We start from the raw sequence: 25,335 nt of genomic DNA on the forward strand, positions 1-25,335 counted from the left end.
GAACCAAAGGATTGGTAACTTTTCTGAAACAAAAGGGAAAAATTATTTCTCTTGTTTTAGTACTGTTCCTTTATTTTCCACTCCAGAAATCATTTCAGAAAGTTGATGTTTGTTGTCAAAGGAATTAATTTTATTAATATTTTTTATGACTAGAGGGGGCGCCTGGGTGGCTCAGTGGGTTAAAGCCTCTGCCTTCATCTCAGGTCATGATCCCAGAGTCCTGGGATCAAGCCCTGCATCAGACTCTCTGCTCAGTGGGGAGCCTGCTTCCCCCTCTCTCTCTGCCTGCCTCTCTTGCCAACTTGTGATCTCTGTCTGTCAAATAAAAAAATAAAATCTTTAAAAAATTTTTATGACTAGAGAGAATAAAATTAAGAAGTTATGTGGTCTCCCTTTTAAAAAATAACTCATCAAAACACAAGACCTTTTCCTTACTCTTGTAAGTGAAAAATTAGAGCCAAGTTTAGAATTTGCAAATATGACTTAATGGAGAATAATCAGTTTGTATGACATAGTGGTTATTTAGCCGCTTCAAAATCCAGAGTATAATCTACTGTTTTTTCTCTCCTCCCTCCCTTTCTCTTTCTCTCTCTCTTCCCCCACCCCACCATCTCTCTCTCTCTCTTCCCTTTTTGTCTCTCTCTCCTCCTCTCTCTTTTTATTCTGAAATGAGCATTATTCTGAAGTGAGAGTTCCCTTGTATTTTTTCTTGCAAAGATATCCCTTTGGAGTGAAAATCAGGAAAAGCTTTAATTTTATCACCTTGGAAGTGTTTGGTGTTTCCAGGGCAGAGAGAGTGAGTAGTTACCGAACTGAGAGCAAATGAAGGGGTTAATCCTGGGCTTGGCTGAGTGTCAGTGAAACTTTTTTTCTGGCTCTGCTCCGGGTTTCCCCTTGAAGGGATTTCCCTCCGCCTCCAGGCCTCTGCAACAAGACCCTTTATAAAGAGCAGACTTTCCATTTCACTCCTCACTGAGCCTCACTGGCTTTAGGGGCTAAAAGCTCTTTTAGGACACTTTCAGGTGGGACAGAAAGAAGGGTTTGGGGACCACTATGTTCTCATCACAGCAGAAACGAAAAATGCCTAGGAAGATGGTCGTGATCTTTGGAGCCTCAAATGTTCTTTGGATGGTGTTTACTGTTTGTAAGTTCTTTTCTTTGATCTGTTCCAAATGCTCACATTCCATTTCAGCTCTGATTTTGGCTTCAGTCAGTTGTGCAATGGGAGTGAAGAAAGGCACTAGGATTTTTAAGAAGTGGGAAATCCATTTACTGTAACATGTAATATGCTAGGGAACATGGCTCTGTACCATGGTATTATCATAGTTGGAGCTATAAAAAATGTTTTTCGGATACCTTTTTCCAGTGTCAAATAAATAATTGGATTCTATCTCTACTGAGGTCTATCTCTTCAGTTTCCTGTACTTGATAATGAGCTTAAACTTAGCAAATATCAAAACAACTTTCATAAACGGGCATCAAGGTCAGGACTAAGAGTTCTCCATGATTCCAACAACTTTGGCAGCGACACCTATGTTTTTTGGCCGCCTTGTAGTTAGTTCAAAATTTAGGAAAGAGATCAGCCAGACTGTATTCTGGACATTATACTAGAACAGAGCAAAGGGAATGGAATACTAAACAAAGTTCACTTTTCTCTTTTTGTCCTCACAGCTCAAGCTTTTAAAATGGAAATCTTCCCTGAACACAGAGTTATTGCTCAGATCGGTGATGTCATTTCACTGACTTGCCGTACAACGGGCTGTGAGCCCCCATCTTTCTCCTGGAGAACCCAGATAGACAGTCCGCTGAATGGGAAGGTGAAAAATGAGGGGAACAACTCCACATTGACCATGGATCCTGTTAGTTTCAACAATGAACATGCTTACGTGTGCACAGCAACTTGTGGATCTAAGAAACTGGAAAAGGGAATTCAGGTGGAGATCTATTGTGAGTACTTTGGAGGATCTTTGATTTTCCTCTTAATTTTGCTTTTAAAGTAAGTTTTTTTTAGAAAGGATATTTTTAAAAGAAAAAAAAAATTAAAGGCTATTCATGTCCAGCTTCTTGACTAGAGGACATACTGCCCTGGGAAAGTTAAGACCACTAGCATTAGAAAAGGAATACAAACCTTGCCTTTGTTTCTAACTCTGCCACAAACATAGTGACCATAGGTAAGACTCAACCTCTCGAGGCTTTTCTTTTCTTGGCCATAAAATGAAGATCTCTGAAGTTTCTTAATCTTCTTTTCCAAAAATTTCTATTTGATTATATCCTTACATGTTTACTTTGTCATATGTCTAAATATTTTATGAATTCCATTCTTTGGGGATTTTCCACTTACTTATTCTTATGCAATTTCATATAAACAGCATAAGTAGGAGATCTATAATTTAGTAATGGGCTTCTGTTCAAGAGTTTTCCCTTAGACAGAAGGAAAGTATCTACAAACATTCCACTCATTTGACTTTGGTACAGATAAATTTAGGAGGGTTGTTTTTTTGTTTTGGTGCCATTAAGCCTTAATGCTCAACCACTCATCCTCAAGGTTATGGGTGTAATAATTTTATTTGCCTCATGAATGTTCATGAACATCCCTAGTTTGCCATTCTACCAAAACGCATGCATTCTTGACCCAGCATATAAAGTTAGCAAGAGGAGTAAAGAACCACCTGAAATAAAAATCTTGCCTTTGGTTACTGATGACTACTCTTTCAGAAAAACAAAACAAAATGAAACAAACCCTGAAATCCTTTATGACCATCTCTTCATGAAGACCCCATTTGATGATCTTATAATTATTTTGGTTCCCATCTGCTATGGGGAAGCTCAGCTTTGCCCGGCATCCGTAATCGATTCTCCAATAAGCCCCATGTGCTGTTGATGCCTCCGGAGAAACCGTGCCTGGCCCGCTGCTTTCAATTACGCCGGTTGTATGTGCATAGTTCGTCTGTGCAGCCCCCTGAGCTCCTTGAAAGTCCCCTTATGTAAATACAGGGAAAAGTAGCAAGTTCTCATATTACCTGACAGCAAACTACGCAGATTATGGGCACATTTTTTACAGAATATGAGAGGTAGAAATTATTGGTGGAAAAATTAAAAATACTTTTGGTTTGGTTTTTTGTTTCACGTAGCAAAGCACTTCCATTTCCTTTGCCTTTGCTTTCATGTATCAAACAGTTGAAGACTTAAAAAAAAGAGGAATAAAGACCCTTCTGGCTTTAATTATCTTTCCTGAGGTTTTTCTTTAAGAATATCTGTCTCTCGTTACGTTTAACGAGCCCGTCTCTGTTCCACATTTGATTGTAATATTCTTTAGAGCTGGGACCTTTGTGTTCTTATTGTGCAGAGTCCTGCGTCCAGCCAACGTGTTACCATCTTGACAGTTTGTAGTGAAAAGGTAACCCTTGCAAAGGAAGCAATGGCTGACTTAGATCGAATGTTCCCTGTTCCTCCAGCACTGGAAGGTTCAAGTGGAGTGCTAGTTCAGACGCTGAGTCAGGCATTGCGGGAGGCAAATCTCCTTTCCAGAATTTGTAGATTGCGCAGGTGTACCCATGCAATAATGTTCTGAGCCTCAGTTTCCTTATCTGTAAAGTGGATGTATCTCGCCCTAAGATTAGAGAAGGTGATATAATGTAAATCTTCAGTAGCAGTACAAAATAATAGAAATCCTGAGTGAAATCCCGGACTTGCCATTTATTAGCTGTGTGACTTTTGGCGAGTTATGCAAATGTGCTAATTCTATGTTTTCATATCTGTGAAGTGTGCTATGTCTTAGAGTTACAATAAAATTATTTATATTTAAGGAATAGCACAGTGACAGGCACATCTATGTATTTAATAAACATTAATTTCTTCTCCCTTCTTTTACTCTTAATATGCAACCCTTAGTACGTGTAGGATCAGTGTTGAAGAACTCCCTTAAAGGTGATTGACTGACTCTGATTGGTGAACCCACCCAAAACCATTAAAGGTTATTTGAACAGTGAATTAAGACTGTATCCACAGAAACATTAGACTTGGTTTGCATTGCATTGAATCAGTAAAAGACCTTGTGTTACATGAACAGAAAGCCTTCTCATGTGTATTTATTTGTTTGACCTTTGCAGCTTTCCCTAAGGACCCAGAGATCCATCTGAGTAGCCCCCTAGAACTTGGAAAGCCAGTCACAGTCACGTGTATGGTCCCTGATGTTTACCCATTTGACAGGCTGGAGGTAAATTTGATGAAGGACAATAAGCTCTTAAAGAATAAGGAATTCCTAGAGCCTATGGAAAGGAAGTCCCTGGAGACCAAGAGTTTGGCGGTAACCTTCATTCCTACCAATGAGGATATTGGGAAAGCTCTTGTTTGCCAAGCGAAATTAAACATTGATGAATTTGACTTTGAACCCAAAGAAAGGGAGACTACAAAAAAACTGCAAGTCTACAGTAAGTACTTGTGTGATAGAGTCTAGTCTCTGTGGGAATTTAGCTAAAGCCAGGAAGGCGTTTGTTTATAGTTTTTACTCCATTTTTATTCATCGAGAACATAGTATTTGTCAACAGCATAATTCAATGAAAAGAGCACAGCATTTGGGTTGAGAAGACTTCTGGCTCCATTAACCGTGTGAACTTGGGTCACTTAATTTCCTTATTTCCCAATCTATCAAACGGGAGTAATAATACCAGCTGACTTGGTAGCAGGAAGTGGGCTCAAATGAGATGTTTTTAAACACCTCTTATTTTTGCAAACTCTTATAATATGCTCTGAAATATTAAGTTACAGAAATTTCACAAGGCGAGCACTTGTTCTCTGTGTGCGTGTGTTGTGTGTGCACATGCTCATGGGCTCATCTGCATGTACGTGAGCTCACGCATACCCACGTGCACTGGGAGGGAGAGTAGGGATGAGGCTTGATTACCTCCACATTCCCTGAGACTGCAGGGAGATTTGAGGCAGGCTTGTAGTCCCAGAACTGTGTGGGAGTGGACACACTCTACTCCATTCTAGACCAAAACACTGTGTTCTGCTTTGGACACTACATTTCAAAGGAGTATTGCCAACTATATAGCATGTTTAGCTGAAACGGAATGAGATGGAAAGCCTTTAATCAATATTTTGAAAAGCATAGTCAAGATAAGGGGTATTTTTCCTAGAGAATACAAAACTTGGAAAAGAGAACTATCATTAAGTATTTGAAAGACAGTCATGTGGAGAAGGGATTTGATTTATTCTGTAACAGCAGAGGACTGAACTATGGCCAATGTGTGGAATTTGTTTACAAAGAGGAAGGTTTCAGTTCAATTGTTCTAATGATTAGAGCTGTCCCCAAATCAAATGGACTGTTTTGTAAGGCAGCGATTCCCTCCACCAAAAGTGCTGAAGCCAACTTAAATGAGCACTTGGCAAGGGTGCTTCTCTTGGTAGAAGACGACTTCTACCTTATTTGGGAGATTGAACCACATTACTCTAAAGTAATGTAGTAATTTTCTTAATTTCTGAGTTTCTATGGCCATCTGAAAACACCAAACATCAAAAAAAGTATCTCATGGGGCACCTGAGTGGCTCAGTGGGTTAAGCCTCTGCCTTTGGCTCAGGTCATGATCTCAGGGTCCTGGGATCCAGCCCCAGAGATCCCTGAGCAGGATCTCTGCTCAGCAGGGAGCCTACCCCACCCCACCCCACTCCACCCCCGCCCCCCACTGCCTGCCTCTCTGCCTACTAGAGATCCCTGTCTGTCAAATAAATACTGAAATCTTTAAAAAAAAAAGTAACTCACTTAGATTAGTCAGAAATTGGATTAACTGATATTTAGGACCCTACAATACTGATTTTATATTAATTTGACAGAGTAAATTTGTCAACTTTGTGAAAGCATATGAATACAGCCTGTGAGAGAAATACCTTATCCTTGTTGGATCAAGATGATGTCTAGCAGTTACTAATCTTGGGTCCTGCCTTTTCAGTCTCACCCAAGAACACAGTTATCTCTGTGAGTCCCTCCACGAAGCTGCAAGAAGGTGGTTCTGTGACAATGACATGTTCCAGTGAGGGTCTCCCAGCCCCACAGATTTTCTGGAGCAAAAAATTAGATAACGGGAATGTACAGCTCCTTTCCGGAAACGCAACTCTGACTTTAATTGCCATGAGGATAGAAGATTCTGGAATTTATGTGTGTGAAGGAGTCAATCAGGTCGGGAAAGATGGGAAAGAGGTGGAATTAATTGTTCAAGGTAAGTAGACTGTGAGAAAGGAATGATAAAGGTGCTATAACTGGGGTTTGTGCAGTAGGGAAACAACTTCAATGCCTACATTACTTCCTTAAGTGTTACTGATGACCCATGTGATGTCATTTCCTTTAGCACAATTGTATATTCATCTTACGCATACCTCTCAGAAGTCTTTCCTCCCAGGGCATAAATGGCTCTGCATTTCTCTTTTCCATCTCTCACCATTCCTTCCCTGCTTCATCCTCTGGCTTTCTCTTTTCCTTCTACCCCCTGAATATTAATACTCTCAGGTTACCACATCTGTCCTCATCTCCACTCTGGACTCCCAGTATTTGGGCTACTATATGCTGCTTATCCCCAAATTCATGTTCTCCTTCCATATCACCAAACCTGTCATTTCTTCCTCAAAAAGATCCTTAGAATTTGTCCTCAATTTTTCAACCCCCTTGCCATTGCCTTAGTTTATCATCTCTGACTTAAACTCTTGTAAGGTGTTTTAAAATAACAGCATTCACTGACCACCAGCTATATGCCAGGCACTTTATATATGTTAGCTGTAATCTTCAAGAAATAACTAAACAGTAAGTGTTTTATACTCATTTTACAGATGAGAGTGTATTGTCTCATGGAAATGAATAATGACTCCTACAGATCTTATACCTCATACTTGCTTGGAATTCTACTTTCCACTTTATATATGTTGTCTTGTTAGTCTTTACCAGTACCTTATGAAGTAAATAAAAACCTGAGTTCAGCATCCTTCATACTTTTCCTAGAGTCAAGTCGCTCACTAGGGGTATTTACTATGATTTTAAAACAGGCACATTTTAATCAAAACTCCATGACTTTTCAACTAAATAGCTAATTGTCTTCAAATGGTCATCCTGCTCTCATTCTGTCCGCAAGATAATCAATCCTATGCAATGCTATCAGAGTATATACCTTAAACAACAACAACAAAATGCTCGTTATATATGACTTCAACCAAACCCTAATTGCATGTAATTTAAAATGTGCATTTCTTAAAATAACTCTTCATGATCTGGTCAGAAACTACTTTTGTAGCTTTGTTGGTGTCCCTGTACCTCTGTCCGTGTTGCTCCTTCTGCCTAGAGTGCCCTTCCTTTACCTGGTAAAGTCTTAGCCATCCCTCAAGACAAAGCTCATGTTAGCCTTCCAATTCCAGATTGTATTAAGCTAAGCTGGGCATTCCTCCCTTTGTCTACACTCAACCCTTCTTATCGAAGTTTGTGTACTTCTGTTTAGTTCATCACATATTAATCAAGAGCCCTTGTCCAAGAATCCAAGAATTATGTTTGGCACTATGGGGGCAGACATGAAAAGTTATGGCGACTACCCTTTAAGAGTTTACAATGTAGGGAGGAAGGACAGACGTGTAAGCAGATAATTTAAATATACTTTAGTAAGAGCCAAAATAATGTATCTATTTAAATATGTCTTTTCATTAACTTACAAGTGCCTTAAAGTCAGGAAATGTGCATATGTGTGTTTTAATATTTGGGTGTTTACCACAAAAATAGGTGCCCAGTAAATACTGATTGCATAAATTGTAAACATGAGCAACACAAAATTTTAGAATACAAACACATAGGGCTTAAATTTAGATGGTTAAAACAGTAAAAGTGAGACTCACCATCAGTAGATTAACTCAGATGGGTGTTAGCTTACCATTCTCAAGAGACCAGGAAAGTATTAACCTAATAAAGTCATGGGAGACTAATCACCCATCCTGGATAACTTCACTCCATAATAAACTAGATCCCAGTTCAGTGTGGAAAGGAAATGCATTCTGGGATTCAAGAGGGCTGTTTTGAATTTTGCATCACGGGACACTAACAACCTTAGGTACTGAAGAGAGAATTGAACTTTGAAAAGACCTTTCAGTTACCTAAGAATTACTCCACAGGGACCTCGGGTTTGCCTGGTAACACAGACAGCCATTGGAAAATATGATTTGAGGGCTCTTCACAGGCAGGAATTGGGTCTGTTTTCAAGTTCCCCATTCCCACACTAGCATATAGGGAATGATCTCTCTTTTTCAATAAGAGCATATCGGTTCATTGAGATAATTTGAGGAAAGCCTTCTTTGGAACATTCTACAATGTCACAGTGAGACAAACCAGAGAAAAACAACTTCTCCTGGCACAGATGAGAAACCTGTAAAATGTGATGTATTTGCATTTCTTATATGTGGAGATTTCTTTCCTCCACCTCAAGTCTGCTATTTGGGGGAACAATTTTAGTGATTTTCTGTGAAGTCTCATCTGTCCCTTCCAGGGTTGCCCAACCATTCCCAGTTTCTTCAGGGAACTGGGAGTGGAGATTTGAAATTCTCTTTTTACCCCAGACAGAAAGCACCCCAAAGCAGCCTGTGGGTCCAGCAGGGACGGCCTTGGCAGCCAAAGAGCTCCTCTGGATAATTTGAGACTTAGCAGTTGGCTCTCCTATCTCAGTTTTCAACCCCTGAATTAATTGAAAGTATTTTTGTATTGCATCAGACAAATTTCAGGGGTGACTTGTGTATCATTTTCATGTTTAGATTTTGACGTTACTTTCAATGTGATTCTGTGTGCTTTCAATGGCATAACTTTATATTGTTGGCCCAGAGACTCTAAGCCCTGGTCCATTATGGGTATTGGATCTAATCGGAAGATATATTTCTGTAACTTTTCTCACAACTTCTCTTAGATCTTCCTTTATCTCCACATGAGGATGACTTGATTTAGTTGTTCAAGCAACTGAAAAGCTGGGCTCACAAATCAGACCCACCTGGCTTCAAGTCCTAATTTTGCCACTTGCAAACTAGAAAAAATTATTAGCATTTCTGAGCCTAAATTTCCATAAGGAGAAAGAAGCCAAGGAGGGTGATGGGAGAAGAAGGAAGAGGATGAGGAAAACAAAAAGAAGAAGCAGGAGAAAATGAAAGAGAAGAATTAAGTTATGAGGATTAGATGAGATAATTAATACATGCAAACTGGTTTACATAATGCTTACACACTGGAACCTCTTAAATTGTTGGAGCTGTTTCCACTTTTAGAGGGATTTGATAAACTACCGTTGAGCAGAGACTGAATTATTGTCATGAAAAGATGCCAGCTTCTGTCCTGACAGGTTTTGATCCACATTCATTCTGTTAAATGAATGAGTCAATGAACTCCTGTGGGTTTGTTCTTTAAAAGCATCTCTCTGGGCAGTCCCAAGGTGGAAAGGAGTAATTTCTTCTTGGCACAGATGTTAGCTGAAAAGAGATGGGGGTGGGGAGGAAGACCATGTATTGCAATGTGGTGAAGGAAGAAAAAAAACTCATCTTCTCTTTGTCTTGTTCTTTTTCCTCCAGAGAAACCATTCATTGTTGAGATCTCCCCCGGACCCCAAGTTATCGCTCAGATTGGAGACTCAGTTGTGTTGACATGTGGTGTCACAGGCTGCGAGTCCCCATCTTTCTCTTGGAGAACGCAGATAGACAGCCCTCTGAGTGGGCAGGTGAAGACTGAAGGGAGCAAGTCCATGCTGACACTGAGCCCTGTGAGTTTTGAGAATGAACATTCTTACCTGTGCACTGTGACCTGTGGCCGGAAGAAACTGGAAAAGAGAATTAGTGTGGACCTCTACTGTAAGTGCTTTCCAGAATTGTTTGCTGTTTTTATCCCCTCGGTTTTATTGAAAGAAACAGAATGCAAGTCTGTGATACACGGTGGTATCCATGTGTTTAGAAAAGGAAGTTTGCATTGTGAACCAGAATTTTCTGATACAAATTAATGGACCCAAATCTTAAGTATATATTACATACGTACACAGCACCCACAGTCCTTAGTTTGCGTCTTGTCCATGCTCTGTCATCATGCACTTGAACACACTACACGTTCACTGCTTCCCATCCCCTCTGTGTGTACAGGGGCTTTTCAGAAGTAGTAGTGAGCAAGGAGTGGGAGTCAGTGCCCTTTCAATGACTGGAGAGGGATTACTACCGCTCAGTTATTTGAACAGAGGGTGAGGCCCCAAGCTACTGTTTTGAAGGTACATTTGGGAAGCTGGTTGGCAGGATGGGGGGGCGGGAAATGAGGCAAAAATGAAAACAGGTAGTTATATTGGCCCCAGGGGATGGACAGTGACAGCTGCTCAGGTGGAAAGCAGAACCAGACATCAGTACTAGACCTTCACCTTGATGACGCTGCATACATCTGCTGTACTTTTTCTTGCTGTTCCTGTCACCTTAATAAAAATCATTTACAACCTCGAATCAATATGAATTTGACATTGCTGGAATTTCTCTGCTGTGATGAATGAATGACAAAATATGCAAAGTGACCTGAAAATGGATTACTTTAGAAGGCTACTCTGCCTTGTTTTAGTCAGTAGATTTCAAGAGAAAATAGAACATTTGCTACCAGAAAACCTGCCCAAACTTGTGTTACCCATCAGGATTTTGTTCAGCATGAGTTAGAGTATGTCTGTGGAGGGATTTAAATCTCTCAAAGTAAGGGTAAATTTTATTGTGTTATCCTATTACCCAGAATCCAGCATCTGCTGATGTAGGCACATTCCCAACAGAAATGAGAACCAGAGGTACAGCCTTATTGCAATATGGAAATATTTTAAAATTTAACAACATTTTGTTGAAGGAGAAAAAATTTTGGCATTGCTTTTATTCTTGATAACTATTTTAGTCTTATCTTTATTGGTTTACATAAGACATACTATAATTATTTAGAACCTAAATCTCACAGTTTTTTGTTAACTACAAATATTGTCTGAGAAATATTTAAGATTTACTGTCTAAGCCTGGCCATTGGAAACTAAAATGTCTAAATTGAGAACTGCCCTATGGCTCTTATTTGAAACCATGCCTGGGTTCTGAGCTCAGAGAAATATGGGTTCTGATCGCAACTGATCAGTCACTTGATAGATACAATACCTAATGAGAGTCTCTGATTCTATAAGGTTTATAAGTTTTTCTACCTACAAAGTAAGTTAAATGAAACCCATTTTATCAGGCTGATTAGAAGACTGAGATAATGCATATTAAAAGAGCAATACATCATGGGAAATATTTAAAACATTTGAAATATATAGTTGCTAAATAAGATTGTGGAAACTCATGTTCCTTCCAAAAGACCAGTTCATGGGTGTCAGACTGCATCACTAAGAAGAGAAAAATAGGAAGTATATTTATTTCTTGAATGATTCATGATTAAGTATTTTTGTTGAAAGCATTTATATTTAGTATCATAAACATGTAGGCTTAATTTCATTATTTATGTATTGGTGATCATTCTATCCCACTTGAGTTAAAACTATCATTTTGAGACCTTTGCTTTTAATAGAGATTAGTTCCATTTTTCCTTTGAATGTTTACATATAAACATCATTTATCATGATATTTGCAGCATTCCCTAGAGATCCAGAGATTGAGATGAGTGGTCTACTAGTGAGTGGAAACCCAGTCACTGTGAGCTGTGAGGTTCCTAACGTGTATCCTTCTGACCGGCTGGAGATTGAATTATTTAAGGGAGAGAGTGTCATAGAGAGTAAAACCTTTCTGGAGGACATGGACAGGAAATCTCTGGAGACTAAGAGTTTGGATATGACCTTCATCCCCACCACTGAAGATACTGGAAAAGTTCTTGTTTGTCTGGCTCAGTTACGCGTTGGTGAAATGGAATTTGAACCCAAACAAAGGCAGAGTACACAGATGCTTCATGTTAACGGTAAGTACATGAGTGATATAGCCACAACTTAATATGGATTTCTTAGTTTTGTCAGGCTATAGTTAACATGAGGTTAAGAGCTAAAACTTCTGTGGAAAAAAAAAGTAACGTGGGAGGAAATTTTAAAATAATTATTATAATAAACCACTCCTAACACTTAAAACAACAATCATCTACTAGTTGATGATTCCATGAATTGGCAATTCTAGAAGGGGTCAGATGGGCAGTTCATCTCCTCACCGTGGTATCAGATGAACTCACCCATTCATTTTCAGTCAATTGGCAGGTTAGTGGGGGATGGCTGGCCACAGACGGACTCGTTCCTATGTCTGGAACATTCTTGGGGGTTTCTGGGCCTCCCTTTCTCCATGTGTTGTTTCCCCCTGAAGGAAGGTGGAATAGGTTTAGTCACCAGAGTGCAGCATTTCAGAGAGGTGACAATGAAAGCAGGCTCGAGCTTGGAAGGCCTACAGCGTTACTTCTTTCATATTATATTGGTCACAATGAGTCGACAGACCAGCCAAGATTAGAGAGCTGGAAAAATAAGCTCCACCTACTCATGGGGGGTTCAAATAATTTTTGGTCATGTTTAATGTACCATTATGTATGTCTATGTATACTATCAATGATCATCTATTCTTTGGTAGTAAAAGACTCTCTACAGAACTTATTTCTATTAGAAAACATCCATGATGTGTTCACATTCTACTCTCTGTCATTCTGTCTGCTTAAGTAAATGGGGACAGAAACCTTCCTTTGGTAAAGTTAATAAACTGTTAATAAGTTTATTAATAAACATTAATAAACTGTTCTAATCCATTGGTTCCATAGTTCAGTTCTGCAACATTATTAAGACTTTTGGAACTCAGGGTATAAAGGGTCAAACTTAACAAGTGTCCCTACTTTTTCAGTTGCCCCCAGGGATACAACCATCTTGGTCAGCCCCTCCTCCATCCTGGAGGAAGGGAGTTCTGTGAATATGACGTGCTCTAGCAATGGCCTCCCAGCTCCGAAAATCCTGTGGAGCAGGCAGCTAAATAATGGGGATCTACAGCCTCTTTCTGAGAATTCAACTCTCACCTTAACTTCTACCAAAATGGATGATTCTGGTATTTATGTGTGTGAAGGGATTAACCAGGCAGGCATAAGCAGAAAAGAAGTCGAATTAATTATCCAAGGTAAGTAAAATGTGATTAATGCATTACTATTGCCAGTATTATTTTAGTTGTTGCTGTGTTTGAACAAAGTCCTCTGTGGAACCAAAATTTTTACTAAAAACATCGATTGAGGGTTTTGAAGAGCTCCTGATGTTTCCTACGCTTGGAAAGTTCCTGGAATGGTGCTTCCTCATAAACCATTCCACGTCTCTTATACTGAAATTCTTTAACCTCCAGTGGAATGCTAGCTGTGGGAATGGTGCCAGGAGCTCCAGTTACACTTATGAGACAATGATTATGGTGTTGAAATAGGGATAGGATGAGAAATACATGTATTTGGAAATTAGTTAGGATTAAAGTCACAATATCTGGCAGAACTGGACTCTGAGTGGTACTCTCACAAGCTAAATGCTAGTATTTGCTTAGAAGCCTAAGAAGGCATGGAAACCTTTTGTAAATTCTAAGGTTAAAAGTAGCAGTGTCTGTGGGGTTCATCAACCTCGGGTTCATCAACTTGATGCCATAGAACCACTAGAATGGCTTCAGTTGTAAGATCCATACCCCCTCTCTCCAGGACGGAGAGCCAAGACTGAAAACAAAACAATTTCTAGTTGACAAGTTAAATGCATAGACTGTTTTGGGCAAAAGCATGAAGTGATATATTTGGATTTCTCCCACCCTTGCCCTTTGGGGATTAAAAAAAAAGTCCTCCCCTCCCCAGAGCTTCCTATCCTCCCTTACCCCCTGGTATTATTTCCACTAAGGTATTAGTGATTTTCTTGCTACCTCATTTTAGTGATATTCGTATTTTAAAGAAACAACCTTGGAAGGGCAATGCACAACATTAAAGAAATGTATGTCATGGTTCTATAGCTGTGTTTGAGGGAAGAATCTCAAATCAAGTCACAAAAAGAGATGAACTTAATGGGAATCTCACTTATAAAATGGCAATATGATACCTTCTGCCATGGGCGGTGTATTAATAGAGATGTTGCATATCAAATACTTAGCCCAGGGCCCACCGCTTAACGAATGGTAGTTATGGTTGTTAAGAATAGTAAGAAGGAAAAAAAAGGAAAGAATAGTAAGAAACCCATCTCTGCATAACTTGATCCAGGAGAATCCAACTCCAAAACTCAGAAGCCTGTAAAGACCTTTATGCTTCAAAGAAAAACTTTGCACAACATTGTGACAGAAAGAAATGTTTTCTTTTTCCACATTTGAATTCTATTACTGTTTATCAACACGATTTTTTGGTTAGTCTAGATAAAGAATTAGATTAGGGACATGAGAGAAATATAGACATATCTTCTCTTATTAAAAACACAATCATTTATAACAAACCAGTCAATCCTTGACTTCTTTACTTGCTCCTGTAAACATTTAATGCAAACAGTAAGCACAGATAGGTTCCTGACAGCTAATTGTTGCTGTCATTAAATTAATATGAAAGTGGTTTATATTTCACCCAATCAGAGGTGCCTTTTAAATTCTCTTTACAGTTGCTCCGAAAGACATACAACTTATAGCTTTTCCTTCTGAGAGTGTCAAGGAAGGAGACACTGTCATTATCTCCTGTACATGTGGAAATGTTCCAAAAACTTGGATAATCCTGAAGAAAAAAGCAGAGACGGGAGACACAGTGCTAAAGTCAAGAGATGGTGCATATACCATCCACAAGGTCCAGTTAGAGGATGCGGGAGTGTACGAATGTGAATCTAAAAATGAGGTTGGCTTGCAATTAAGAAGTTTAACCCTCGATGTTAAAGGTTAGTTAGTTTTTTGGTTTTGTTTTTGATTATTTTTTCTAATAGTCAGAGGTTTGATGGAATGTAAAGATTTTCTAGGATCAGGTGAGTGAGTTGGCAAAATGGAGTTGAATTCCATGTTGACTGTGGTTATTTCTCAGTGTTTCTTAAAATAATCATGCACAGCTGCCCTATCCCATGGAGTTTAGCCAGGAAGTTGACATTAATCACTGGTGAGTACAGGATTCCCATTTGCTTTTCTCAAAGTTGACAATTCATCATTGGTCTCCGAAGTCTTGCATTTCCTAAGCGTTTAAACATACATTCAAAACCTTTCTCTGGAGATTATAAGGAAACTAAAGAAGTAGGATTCACCCAATGAAGAAAAAAGTTTCTACCCAGGCTCTTGTCCCTCCTACCACAAGAGAATGCTATTCTCTGAACATGGAGTAATTGCCTATTTTCTGGATTGGCTCCTTTCAAGATGATAATTAGGAGAGGCAATCATGAAGCTGAACAACACTGAAGAATGTTTAGACTATAAAATTGCCTTCTTAAAAATCCAGACCCCTTGTCCATCCTACCCTATTCTGAGCAGGGGGTGGGTTGAACAATGACATCAGCAAAGAAACTTTAGGGGCCCTTTATCTTCCTAACTTCTTTTGTGAATGCACAGTAGGATCTGTTGCTCTTATTGGTGTAAGCAGAATATGTTAGCCTTCACTAATCAGTCTCCAAACCTTGTGTGCTGATGAGTTCTCACTGTGTGTTGGGAACTAAACTTGGAATGCAAACAAATGCAACTCTTGGAGCCCATGAACTTGGCTATCAGAGTTTGCAACCATGTGTCGGTGTAAAGAAAATTTGAACTTAGGTCAGAAAATACGTAATTTTACTCATTTGGCCAAATTTCTCAACACTGCAAGCCTTACCATATGTTTTCTGTCTTCACAATACCTCCTCAAAACATGACAATATTAATACACCCCTCTAGAAATGTTAAGAAGGGGGAAATATCATGATTATCTGTGAAACTTTTAGTCATCCACCCGTAGTGATTATCCTGAGAAGAGTTGATCTGGCCAATGAAATTACTGTGTTCAAAGAATGGAACACTTACCTTGTTTCATGCCACTCAATATGATACTGGGGTGTCTATAATTACTGCTTCTAATGAGGTTGGGGATGAGATTGAGATTTCAGTTATGACTAGGCTGAAATTCATTCATTCCTAGTTCTTTCAATCTTTGATGCCTCTATCCCCTTTTAATTAAGGCTAGGCCCAGGAAATTGGACATCTAACATTTTTGTAATTCTGTTTGTAGTTAATGATTCTCTTCTAAAGATATATCAAAGCTTCTCTACTTTTTAAACTGTATCTCACACATTGTTATTTTTTAATTACTTTATTAAGATTTTATTTTATTTTTTTTATTTATTTGAGAGAGAGAGACAATGAGAGAGAGAATGAGCGAGGAGAAGGTCAGAGAGCGAAGCAGACTCCCCATGGAGCTGGGAGCCTGATGTGGGACTCGATCCCGGGACTCCAGGATCACGCCCTGAGCCGGAGGCAGTCGTCCAACCAACTGCGCCACCCAGGCGTCCCTTTAATTACTTTATTAAATGAATAACTTACATATTTGCCATTTTCATTCATTACTTACATGAACTCTCAAAGCATTTTAGGCACTCAACTTAGAAATTCAGACCCCCAAACTATGGTTTAAAATAACAGTAAGTGAATGGAGACAAAAATTTGCCATTTTTCCTTGCTATTTTGAATTAGCTTACTTTGCTATTTAGCTGAGGTTTTTTTTTTTTAAGATTTTTTAATTTATTTGACAGACAGAGATCACAAGTAGGCAGAGAGGCAGGTAGAGAGAGAAGGGAAGCAGTTTCCCTGCTGAGCAGAGATCCTGATGTGGGGCTTGATCCCAGGACCCTGAGATCATGACCTAAGCCGAAGGCAGAAGTTTAACCCACTGAGCCACCCAGGCACCCCTATTTAGCTGAGTTTGAAAATTACTTTTAGGGGCGCCTTGGTGGCTCGGTGGGTTAAAGCCCCTCCCTTCGGCTCAGGTCATGATCCCAGGGTCCTGGGATCAAGCCCCACATCGGGCTCTCTGCTCAGCAGGGAGCCTGCTTCCTCCTCTCTCTCTGCCTGCCTCTCTGCTTACTTGTGATCTCTGCCTGTCAAATAAATAAATAAAATCTTTTAAAAAATTACTTTTATTTTTCTTTGTTTTGGCTTGAAAGTATTCCAATGATAGGAATGGCTGGGAGTCTAGGATTTTCAGTGTTTATACAGCTAATAAAAAATAGTGTTTGAAGATTGCCCTGGTAACCGACTCAGCAGCAAATTTGTGTTTGACTGCAGATGCCTGAAGGAAAAACTGAAGGCAAAAGAAACATTTATTAAATTGAAAAGAAAACAATAGGAGTAGAAATACCATTGTCCAATGTGTTGTCAATTTGATGCCTAACCGTAATTGTAATAATGGACATCCATTAAAATATTATGCTTATAATTTGACTAGTTCTACTTTGCTGAAGAAAGTAGAAAGATGAGGCAGTTATCATTATGTTTAGGGTTAAGTGTTTTTTTATTTTAATAATTTGAAAAAATTGACTTCCTCTCATCTGACCATCATGATCCTTTTCTATTTGGTTGATCTCCAGTGATTAGAAACTTCTAGATGGAATGTAGTCATTCCCAAAATCGATTTCTTCAAAGACAGAAAACATACATGCTACTTTAAGAAATTTAATACTTGTGAGGTCATACGATGCTAGACAAACACAAATATAAATAAAGATGAGCCTCCAGTAAATGCCATGTTATCTTCCCCAGATCGTCTTATAAGGTTAAGATGGGTTTTTTGTTGTTGTTGTTGTTGTTTTTAAAGAGTTTATTTATTTATTTGACAGATCACAAGTAGGCAGAGAGGCAGGCAGAGAGAGAGGAGGAAGCAGGCTCCCTGCGGAGCAGAGAGCCCAATGTGGGGCTTGATCCCAGGACCCTGGGATCATGACCTGAGCTGAAGGCAGAGACTTTAACCCACTGAGCCACCCAGGCGCCCCTAAGGTTAAAATGTTAAGTAATAGTGTACCTGTCAGATGATTTTTAGTAGATTGGAAAAAATACTAATTTTAGTTCTGTAAACTTTTACCTTCTGTACCCAATTTACAGCTAAATGACAAAGTGACAGGATGTAGAAAGAAAAGAAATGCATTACTATTCAAAAAATATTTACTAGGGGTCAACTACTCCAAGCAATGAGTCAGGTACTGGCTATTCGGTGGTGGACCAAAAAGAAAATTGATATATCATCTAATGTAATTTGTAGTCTGGAAGAGGAAAGAAAAGTTAATAGATAACCATACAAATAAATGTTTATAAGCGGTGATAAGAGTTATGAGAAGAAAGTGTAGTGAGTTATGAAAGTATATCAGGGTTCCTAATTTAAGCTGGGGAAGATGTGGGTCAGAGAATGCCTCTGAGTAAGCAACAATTGAACTAAAATGTACTATCCAAAAAAACTTCAGTTTATCAAGAGATGATAAAAATGCTGAAGAGATACCCTACTTCAGAGATACAAAATGTAAAATTTTGTATATATCTCTGAAAAAGCTGTCAGCAAGAATTCTTTTTCTTACTATCCTATATGGTGTTTGACTATAATGGTTACGCTTCAGGATTTTCTTGGAGAACTAATTAGTCATTTCAGTTCATGGTCAGCAGAGCCCTAGATCTTTAGTGGATTTTTATATATTCCAGAGGAAATACTCTTCCCCAATTTTTGCTTTTGTAAATGAGCTCTAGAAAGTTGTGTCCTTGCTTCCATTCAACAATTGAACCTGATTCTATTTGGATCCAACTTTATGTAAGTCACCAGCTGTCATCTTTAGACTCATCATGACCATGGCAACTGCCACTGATTATTTGGGTAATTCAGAGAAATATGCATTTTGGTTCTTGCCGGCCCTTATCACTGCTTTGATTCACTCCAATTTAGAGAAGTAGTTGTACTGTTAAAATAAAACATGTAACTATTACTATCAAAACACTTTTTGTACTAGACATTAATTACACCCATTTTGTTGTTTTCCAGGAAGAGAAAATAACAAGGATTATTTTTCTCCTGAACTTCTTGTGCTCTATTGTGCATCTTCCTTAATAATACCAGCCATTGGAATGATCATCTACTTTGCTAGAAGGGCCAACATGAAGGGGTCATACAGTCTCGTAGAGGCACAGAAATCAAAAGTGTAGCTAATGTTTGAAATGTTCAACTAGAGACACTATTTATCCATCCAAATGCTTAATACTGCTCATCATTCCACGAGGAAAACCAGCTAAGAGTAAAGACTTCCCTGAATGTAGTGAATGCTTGGAAAAAAATGGCTTCTTATGCCCCATGCTAGGAGCAAGAGGCCAAAGGAACACCTTCTGCCTGAAAAATAGACACTACCATTGAGATGTGGTGACTGGAGCAGTTCCTTGATGTGTATATACAGTAACATGATCTGTACATATGTAAAATAAAATTATGCCATAGCAAGATCACTTGGAATAGCAGCATTCTGTAGTCAGATCTTCAAAATAATTCAACAGTGTTGCCTCAGCTGATATAACTGAATGCATCTTAAGAAAGATCATCATCTTAATATTGACTGGCAGCTAACCTATGTCAACTTTTTAATATTTTATTTTCTTTAACTAAAATTTTATTTCTCTAAAGTTCATTGACAATAATTTCATGTTTTATATAGATGCTAAGGTTTATCTTTTTATAGGCAAGTAATAAACCAAGAAGGCACTGGGTTCACATTCAGGTACTAAACACCTCAACCTATGGTATAAGGGTTGACTGGAATTCTCTGGATGGTACTAACATGGTACGGAGATGTTTTATGATGTTGTTTATCAGACATTTTTGTAGCTTTTCCAATGTGATCTAAAAATGCAACTTCTTTTGATTTTCTTTTGTAAATGTTTAGGTTTTGGTTTCGGTTTTTTGTTTTGTTTTGTTTTGTTTTTTGTATAGTAAAGTGATAATACCTGGAATTGGAAGAATTGTGTGTTTATTTATTATAAACTGCCTCCTTTCACTGTGGTGTTTGAAATGCCAAGTTCCAAAAGTAAAGAATTCAGGCCCGTAGAAATAATAAGCAGATACTTGAAGTGCGAACCTCAGAGTACTCTGATCAGAATCGAGTTATGAGAACTTGATAAAAATTCAGATTTTTTAAGGCTACACTAACCTATTGAACTTAGATATCTTGTTTTGTGTCCTTGGACTATGCAATTAAATTTATTTGTAATTAAATTTTAAAAATAGAAAACACAAGAAGAGTGAAGGCAGATGAATGTGTATACATCAAAGGGTCACAAATAAACACCTGTGTACATACCACTAAGATTGAAAGGTAAAGCATTTTTGCTTCCATCAGAGCCCGTCTTATCATCTTTGCAGAGAAGTCAAGTCAGTCTTCATCACTGCCAAGACAGGGCCTTCTGATTAATAAACAGCTATCTGTTTATTAAAACCTTTTTCATTTTCCAGAATGTTGCCTGTTCATGACCTAAAATCTCACTGATCCCCAGCCTTTGTCAAAGTGGCCCAGGCCACTGATAAAATCCCTTTAGGAAGAGCTGGATTCTCTACTCCAGAAGTTCAATAATGATGTGGGGGAAAAGAGTGATTCTTTCTCCCCTAGAGACAGGAAGTTTTCCACCTCATTTCCTGATCTTGTTTATGAGCACTTTTAAAGGGAAGTAGCAAAATGAGATTGAAGAGAGGTAAAGAAGACAGATCTTCTACCTGACAATAGGTGCCAGATAATGGGGAAGAAGGGAATTTTCTCCCCTGGTTCCTGGTCTCTGAAGTGGGTATGATTTGTCTTGGACACTATTGCCAAATTTTTTTCTGATTGACTAGTGTTACAGTAAAGCATAGAACTACCAGAACTTTCTGCCTCAAGTAGAAATTCTTCAGATTGTCTATAAATCTGAATGTGAAACCAACTCTTTCACTGGCCTAATATTCTAGCGGGAAAGAAGCAAACAACTGATTTGGAGAGGTACATAAGCACTTTCAGGGTCTTAGTAAACTTTCATTTCCCTCAAAATGTTTCATAGTCTGATTGTTTCAGAAATAGGTTCAAATCTTGCTACTGACCTTTGGTAGTATTGGTTCTCAGCTACGTGTACACTTTTTTAATTTCGGAGACTGGCAAGTTTGCCATCTCTCTCTGACACTGTGATAGTTAAGCCAAGACTAATTAACAGGTTGAAAAAAAAAAATCATGACAGTCCACATCTCCTGACCATACTATCATCTCTCCTGCTCTGGGTGAAGGGTATGGGGAAATTATGAATATGAGAATGACTGGGGAAGGTAACAGCTGGGGTCAATCACCTTATGCACTAAGGAGCTTTAGTTTCCTTAAACATAAAATGAAGACTTTACTACCAGTAAATTTTAGGGTCCTTCTAGCTCTCAAGCACAATGGTTCTTTGAAAATTTACACATGTCCTTTAGGTAATTTTTTTTTTTGTCACTTATTTTAGAGAATCTTTTTGCAGTAAGCCAAACACAGATCTAGGGATCTTCTCACTATCTTTCACTTACTCAACTTTAACAGAACTGGAAACCAAAAAAAATCAAACGTTTAAATTAATCCCAACAATAGGAAATAGTTTCTGCAAAGATTTCATAATAGCCACTCTTCCCTGCAAAGAGGAAAGGGACATTTATAATGTCTTTTGAAATACCTTTTATTTTAGATATAATGGTAATGAAAATTTCACTTCTGAAAAAAAAATGTATGCAGTGGCTTTTCAAGCTTTGTTGCTATTGAAGAACCTGGTTTCTCTCAAAAGACTAATAATCTGTAAGACTTGTTTGAGAAAAGTCCGATGATTGAATGGAATCAAACGTCTCGGTTTTTGAGTGAAGTACAATGCTATCTAGAGACAGTATGTTAATTGCTTTTAGTTCTTTTGTCACTAGTTAGGATTCTTGGGGGCTTTGTGAAGGAGAGCAAAAGTTGATTCAGTGGCTGAAAAAGCAAGGGTTCAGTCCTGAAAATGAATAAGAAAATGGCACTGACTTGGTGGGGCTAAGGGTGGAGGATGAATCGCTCCTACGTTGCATTGTGTCGTGAAGAATTTCAACTAGCTTCCTCAAATGAAAGTTTCAGTCTGTGAAAAAGATGTTTAAAGTCACAGTTTGTAATTAAGAATGTTATTACTGTCTCTCTTTTGTCCAAAAATGTGTGCAATTAAAATTTATTCAATTACCAGGATGTTGAATACTATCAGGCTGAAAACCCAAAAGAAGTGGTATTAAATGCAGAACTTCGAATGCACAATAAAAATGGATGTTATCACTCTTGTTGGAGGTCATATATACTGGTTAGAAATTTAGGAGTAGTCACATGAAACCCACTGAAAAAATAGCAGACTCAAGGAGTTACTTTTTATGGAGTTTCTATCACTGCTTTGTCAAGGTTTGTAGACATTTTCTATATTGTCATGAAAATCATTTTATGTTCCCAGGCAGAAAACTGAACTAACAAGTTCATTTTCCCTTGTGACAATCTCATAAGGGCCAGCTTCTCCTTATTGGTTTGAGTTCCTCTTATGGAAGTGGTCTAGTCATCATAGAGTTAACCCTAGTGTTACTCACTTGCATATTCTCTGTCAGTGTCCTGGCAGCATTTCCCAAACTCTCTTCATCTGGGAAGTCCATAAGGAACTCTTAAAATACACAGAGTCATGGACTCTATCCCAGACCTACTGCAATCAGAATCTCCAAGGACCTGAAAAATCCAAATTTTTAATGAATATCCCTGATGATTCTTATTTGGGAAATAGTCTTCCAATAAAACTATTTAGCTATTCAGTAGGTTTTCATCCCCAGAAAGCATTAACTGAACCTCGAATTTTGGAAGGGTTTCTGCTGTCTGCAACCATCTCCTCTCAGCTTTTTTGGAAAATTGGTCTATCATTCAAACACGTTTTCCCATCTTCAGCCTTCTATCTCTACTAGCTCTTACTAGAGTCTACTCTCTTCCACCTTAAAAAAAACAAAAACAAAAACAAAAAACAACAACAACAACAACAAAATAAAACCTAACAAAAATTTTTTCTCAAGCCTGCACTTCCTGCTAGATACAGCCTTATTTTGCCTATCTTTTCACAGCAAGATTCTAGAAGGGCTAATCATTGAATGGACTGCTTCTCAATTACTGTGTGACAAACTCTTATCTAGCTTCTAAATCGGCCCCTACCAAAGTCAGTACTAATCTCTTAACTGATATAATGGAGATAATTTTGAAATATGAAGTCAGCATGTTTCCATTTCTGATGTTCTCTAATCAAAAGGAATTATCTCCTGCTTGTTCCAAGGCTTCCTCACTCACCCTTTCATTATCTGTGGAGACAGAGAGAACCTAGGTGAGAAGGAAAGAAAGAATCAAGGCTCAGTTTCACATTTCAAGCCAGGTTTATTTGAATCCATAGGAAGACCCTGGTTTTAGAAGTCAGGCTATGTAGAGAAAATAGAGTGCTTTCCTGCATTCCAAAAATTTCCCCTAACACAGCAAGAGCTCACAGTGTGGAGAAGTCAGAGGATGTGTGGTAAGCCTCAGACACACAGTTGGGGAGAAAGCTGTCCTAGATTGAGAGAAGGAGCCAAGAAAGACAAAGGAATAGCAAGATATTAGACATGAATGTCCTTGTCACTCTCAGCTGTGAGATCAAATGCAGGAGGATCACTGCTGCAGAATCACTCAAATAGGTGTGGGGGAACCAGGAAAGCATAGGACTATGATCTCCCTTCCCTGGAGATTGAAGCTTCTCAGAGAAGACCTGGGTTCAGCATTCTTTCATAAGGTGTGGTAGCAGAAGAGCAGCATTGGAAGAGAGGGCTGAGGAAATCAGTGAACCAGAAGTGGCCTAGAACCGTAATTAAGGAAACACAATGTGTGGGGACATTAGGGCCAGACACAACAGTGGGTCTACAGGTCTCAGTAGTTAATAACACGATGCCTAAAAAAGACAAGCAGAACTAGCAACACCAGCTACCCAGAGAAGGGTAAAGTACATTCAGCAGACCTCTGGCCAGAAAGAACCAGCCGATGGCATGGGGACCACAAAACTCCCTATTGCCCCCATATGACATCTGAGAGGAGAACAAAGGGCAGTCTGAAAGGCTGAGTAAATATGAAACAATTTAAATTAAAAGGAAATGCTTTCAATTATTAAACAAATTTTTTTCCTGATATCAGGAGAAATGGTGACTCAAGGGCAAGAGTAAATCAGGATTATATAATAAAGTTACTTTTTAAAATGTTTATGTTTATTTATTTATTTATTAACATATAATGTATTATTCGTCCCAGGGGTACAGGTCTGTGAATCATCAGGCTTACACATTTCACAGCACTCACCGTAGCACATTTCCTCCGCAATGTCCAACACCCAGCCACCCTATCCCTATCCCCCACCCCCCAGCAACCCTCAGTTTGTTTAGTGAGATTAAGAGTTTCTTATGGTTTGTCTCACTCCTGATCCCACCTTGTTTCATTTTTTCCCTTCCTACCCGCCATGATCATTGCCTGCCTCTCAAATTCCTCACATCAGAGAGATAATATGCTAATTGTCTTTCTCTGATTGACTTATTTCACTTAGCATAATACCTTCTAGTTCCATCCACATCATTGTAAATGGCAAGATTTTGGGTTTTGATGGCTACATAGTATTCCATTGTATATATATACCATTTCTTCTTTATCCATTTATCTGTTGATGGACATCTAGGTTCTTTCCATAGTTTTGCTACTGTGGACATTGCTGCTATAAACATTCTGGTACAGGCATTTTAAATACCTCATATAAGTGGAGTCATGTAGTATGTCTTTCTGTGATTGGCTTATTTCACTGCATACAATATTGCCAAGGCTCACTCATGTTGTCACCTATTGCAGGATTTCCTTCATTTTTAAGATTGAATAATATTGCAGTGCATGCATAAACCGCATTTTCCATATCCATACATCTAGATAGTTTTGAAGATGCCTGCATAGCCTCAATTAAAAACAGGAAGTTTAATGATTAACAGATTGGAAATTCTGGGAGATCTCTGAAAGACAAAAAACAAATAGACTTTGAAAAAAAAGTTGTAATTTAGGCTGCTTATAATTATGCTATAGAAGGCTGAAGGAAACACGAAGGCCAATAAAGATAAAAATGTAAAATCTCAAATCTAAATACATATAGTAAAATTTTAGAACATTGTAATAGAAGGAAAATCCTCAGACTTTCCTTACAATGTTCTAAAATTTTACTATTTGAAGCATTCCCCTCATTTAATTAGCACAATGCTATTATTTAAGTGTTATTATTATTCTCATTTTACAGATGAGGAGCTAAAGCACAAAGAACTCAGGGCACCTGGGTGGCTCAGTCTTTACGCATCTG

The 25,335-nt window shown here is 38.5% G+C and overlaps 1 protein-coding gene across 2 annotated transcripts; it reads left to right on the forward strand.

The window, feature by feature from the left end:
* Window positions 1-986: 986 nt before the first annotated feature.
* Window positions 987-19,914, forward strand: VCAM1 (vascular cell adhesion molecule 1). 2 transcript variants are annotated; one of them, XM_044238770.1, is made up of 9 exons: window positions 987-1,144; window positions 1,672-1,947; window positions 4,110-4,430; window positions 5,949-6,215; window positions 9,571-9,846; window positions 11,621-11,941; window positions 12,853-13,119; window positions 14,601-14,867; window positions 18,959-19,914. In XM_044238770.1, exons 1-9 carry the CDS (start codon window positions 1,054-1,056, stop codon window positions 19,117-19,119), a joined length of 2,247 nt encoding a protein of 748 aa, XP_044094705.1. In that variant the 5' UTR covers window positions 987-1,053; the 3' UTR covers window positions 19,120-19,914. The 2 variants fall into 2 exon arrangements, with proteins under 2 accessions (XP_044094705.1, XP_044094706.1); XM_044238771.1 differs by lacking the exon at window positions 14,601-14,867.
* Window positions 19,915-25,335: the final 5,421 nt, after the last annotated feature.

This window comes from Neovison vison, chromosome 2 (genome assembly GCF_020171115.1).
Source record: "Neovison vison isolate M4711 chromosome 2, ASM_NN_V1, whole genome shotgun sequence".
Lineage (NCBI taxonomy): Eukaryota > Metazoa > Chordata > Mammalia > Carnivora > Mustelidae > Neogale > Neogale vison.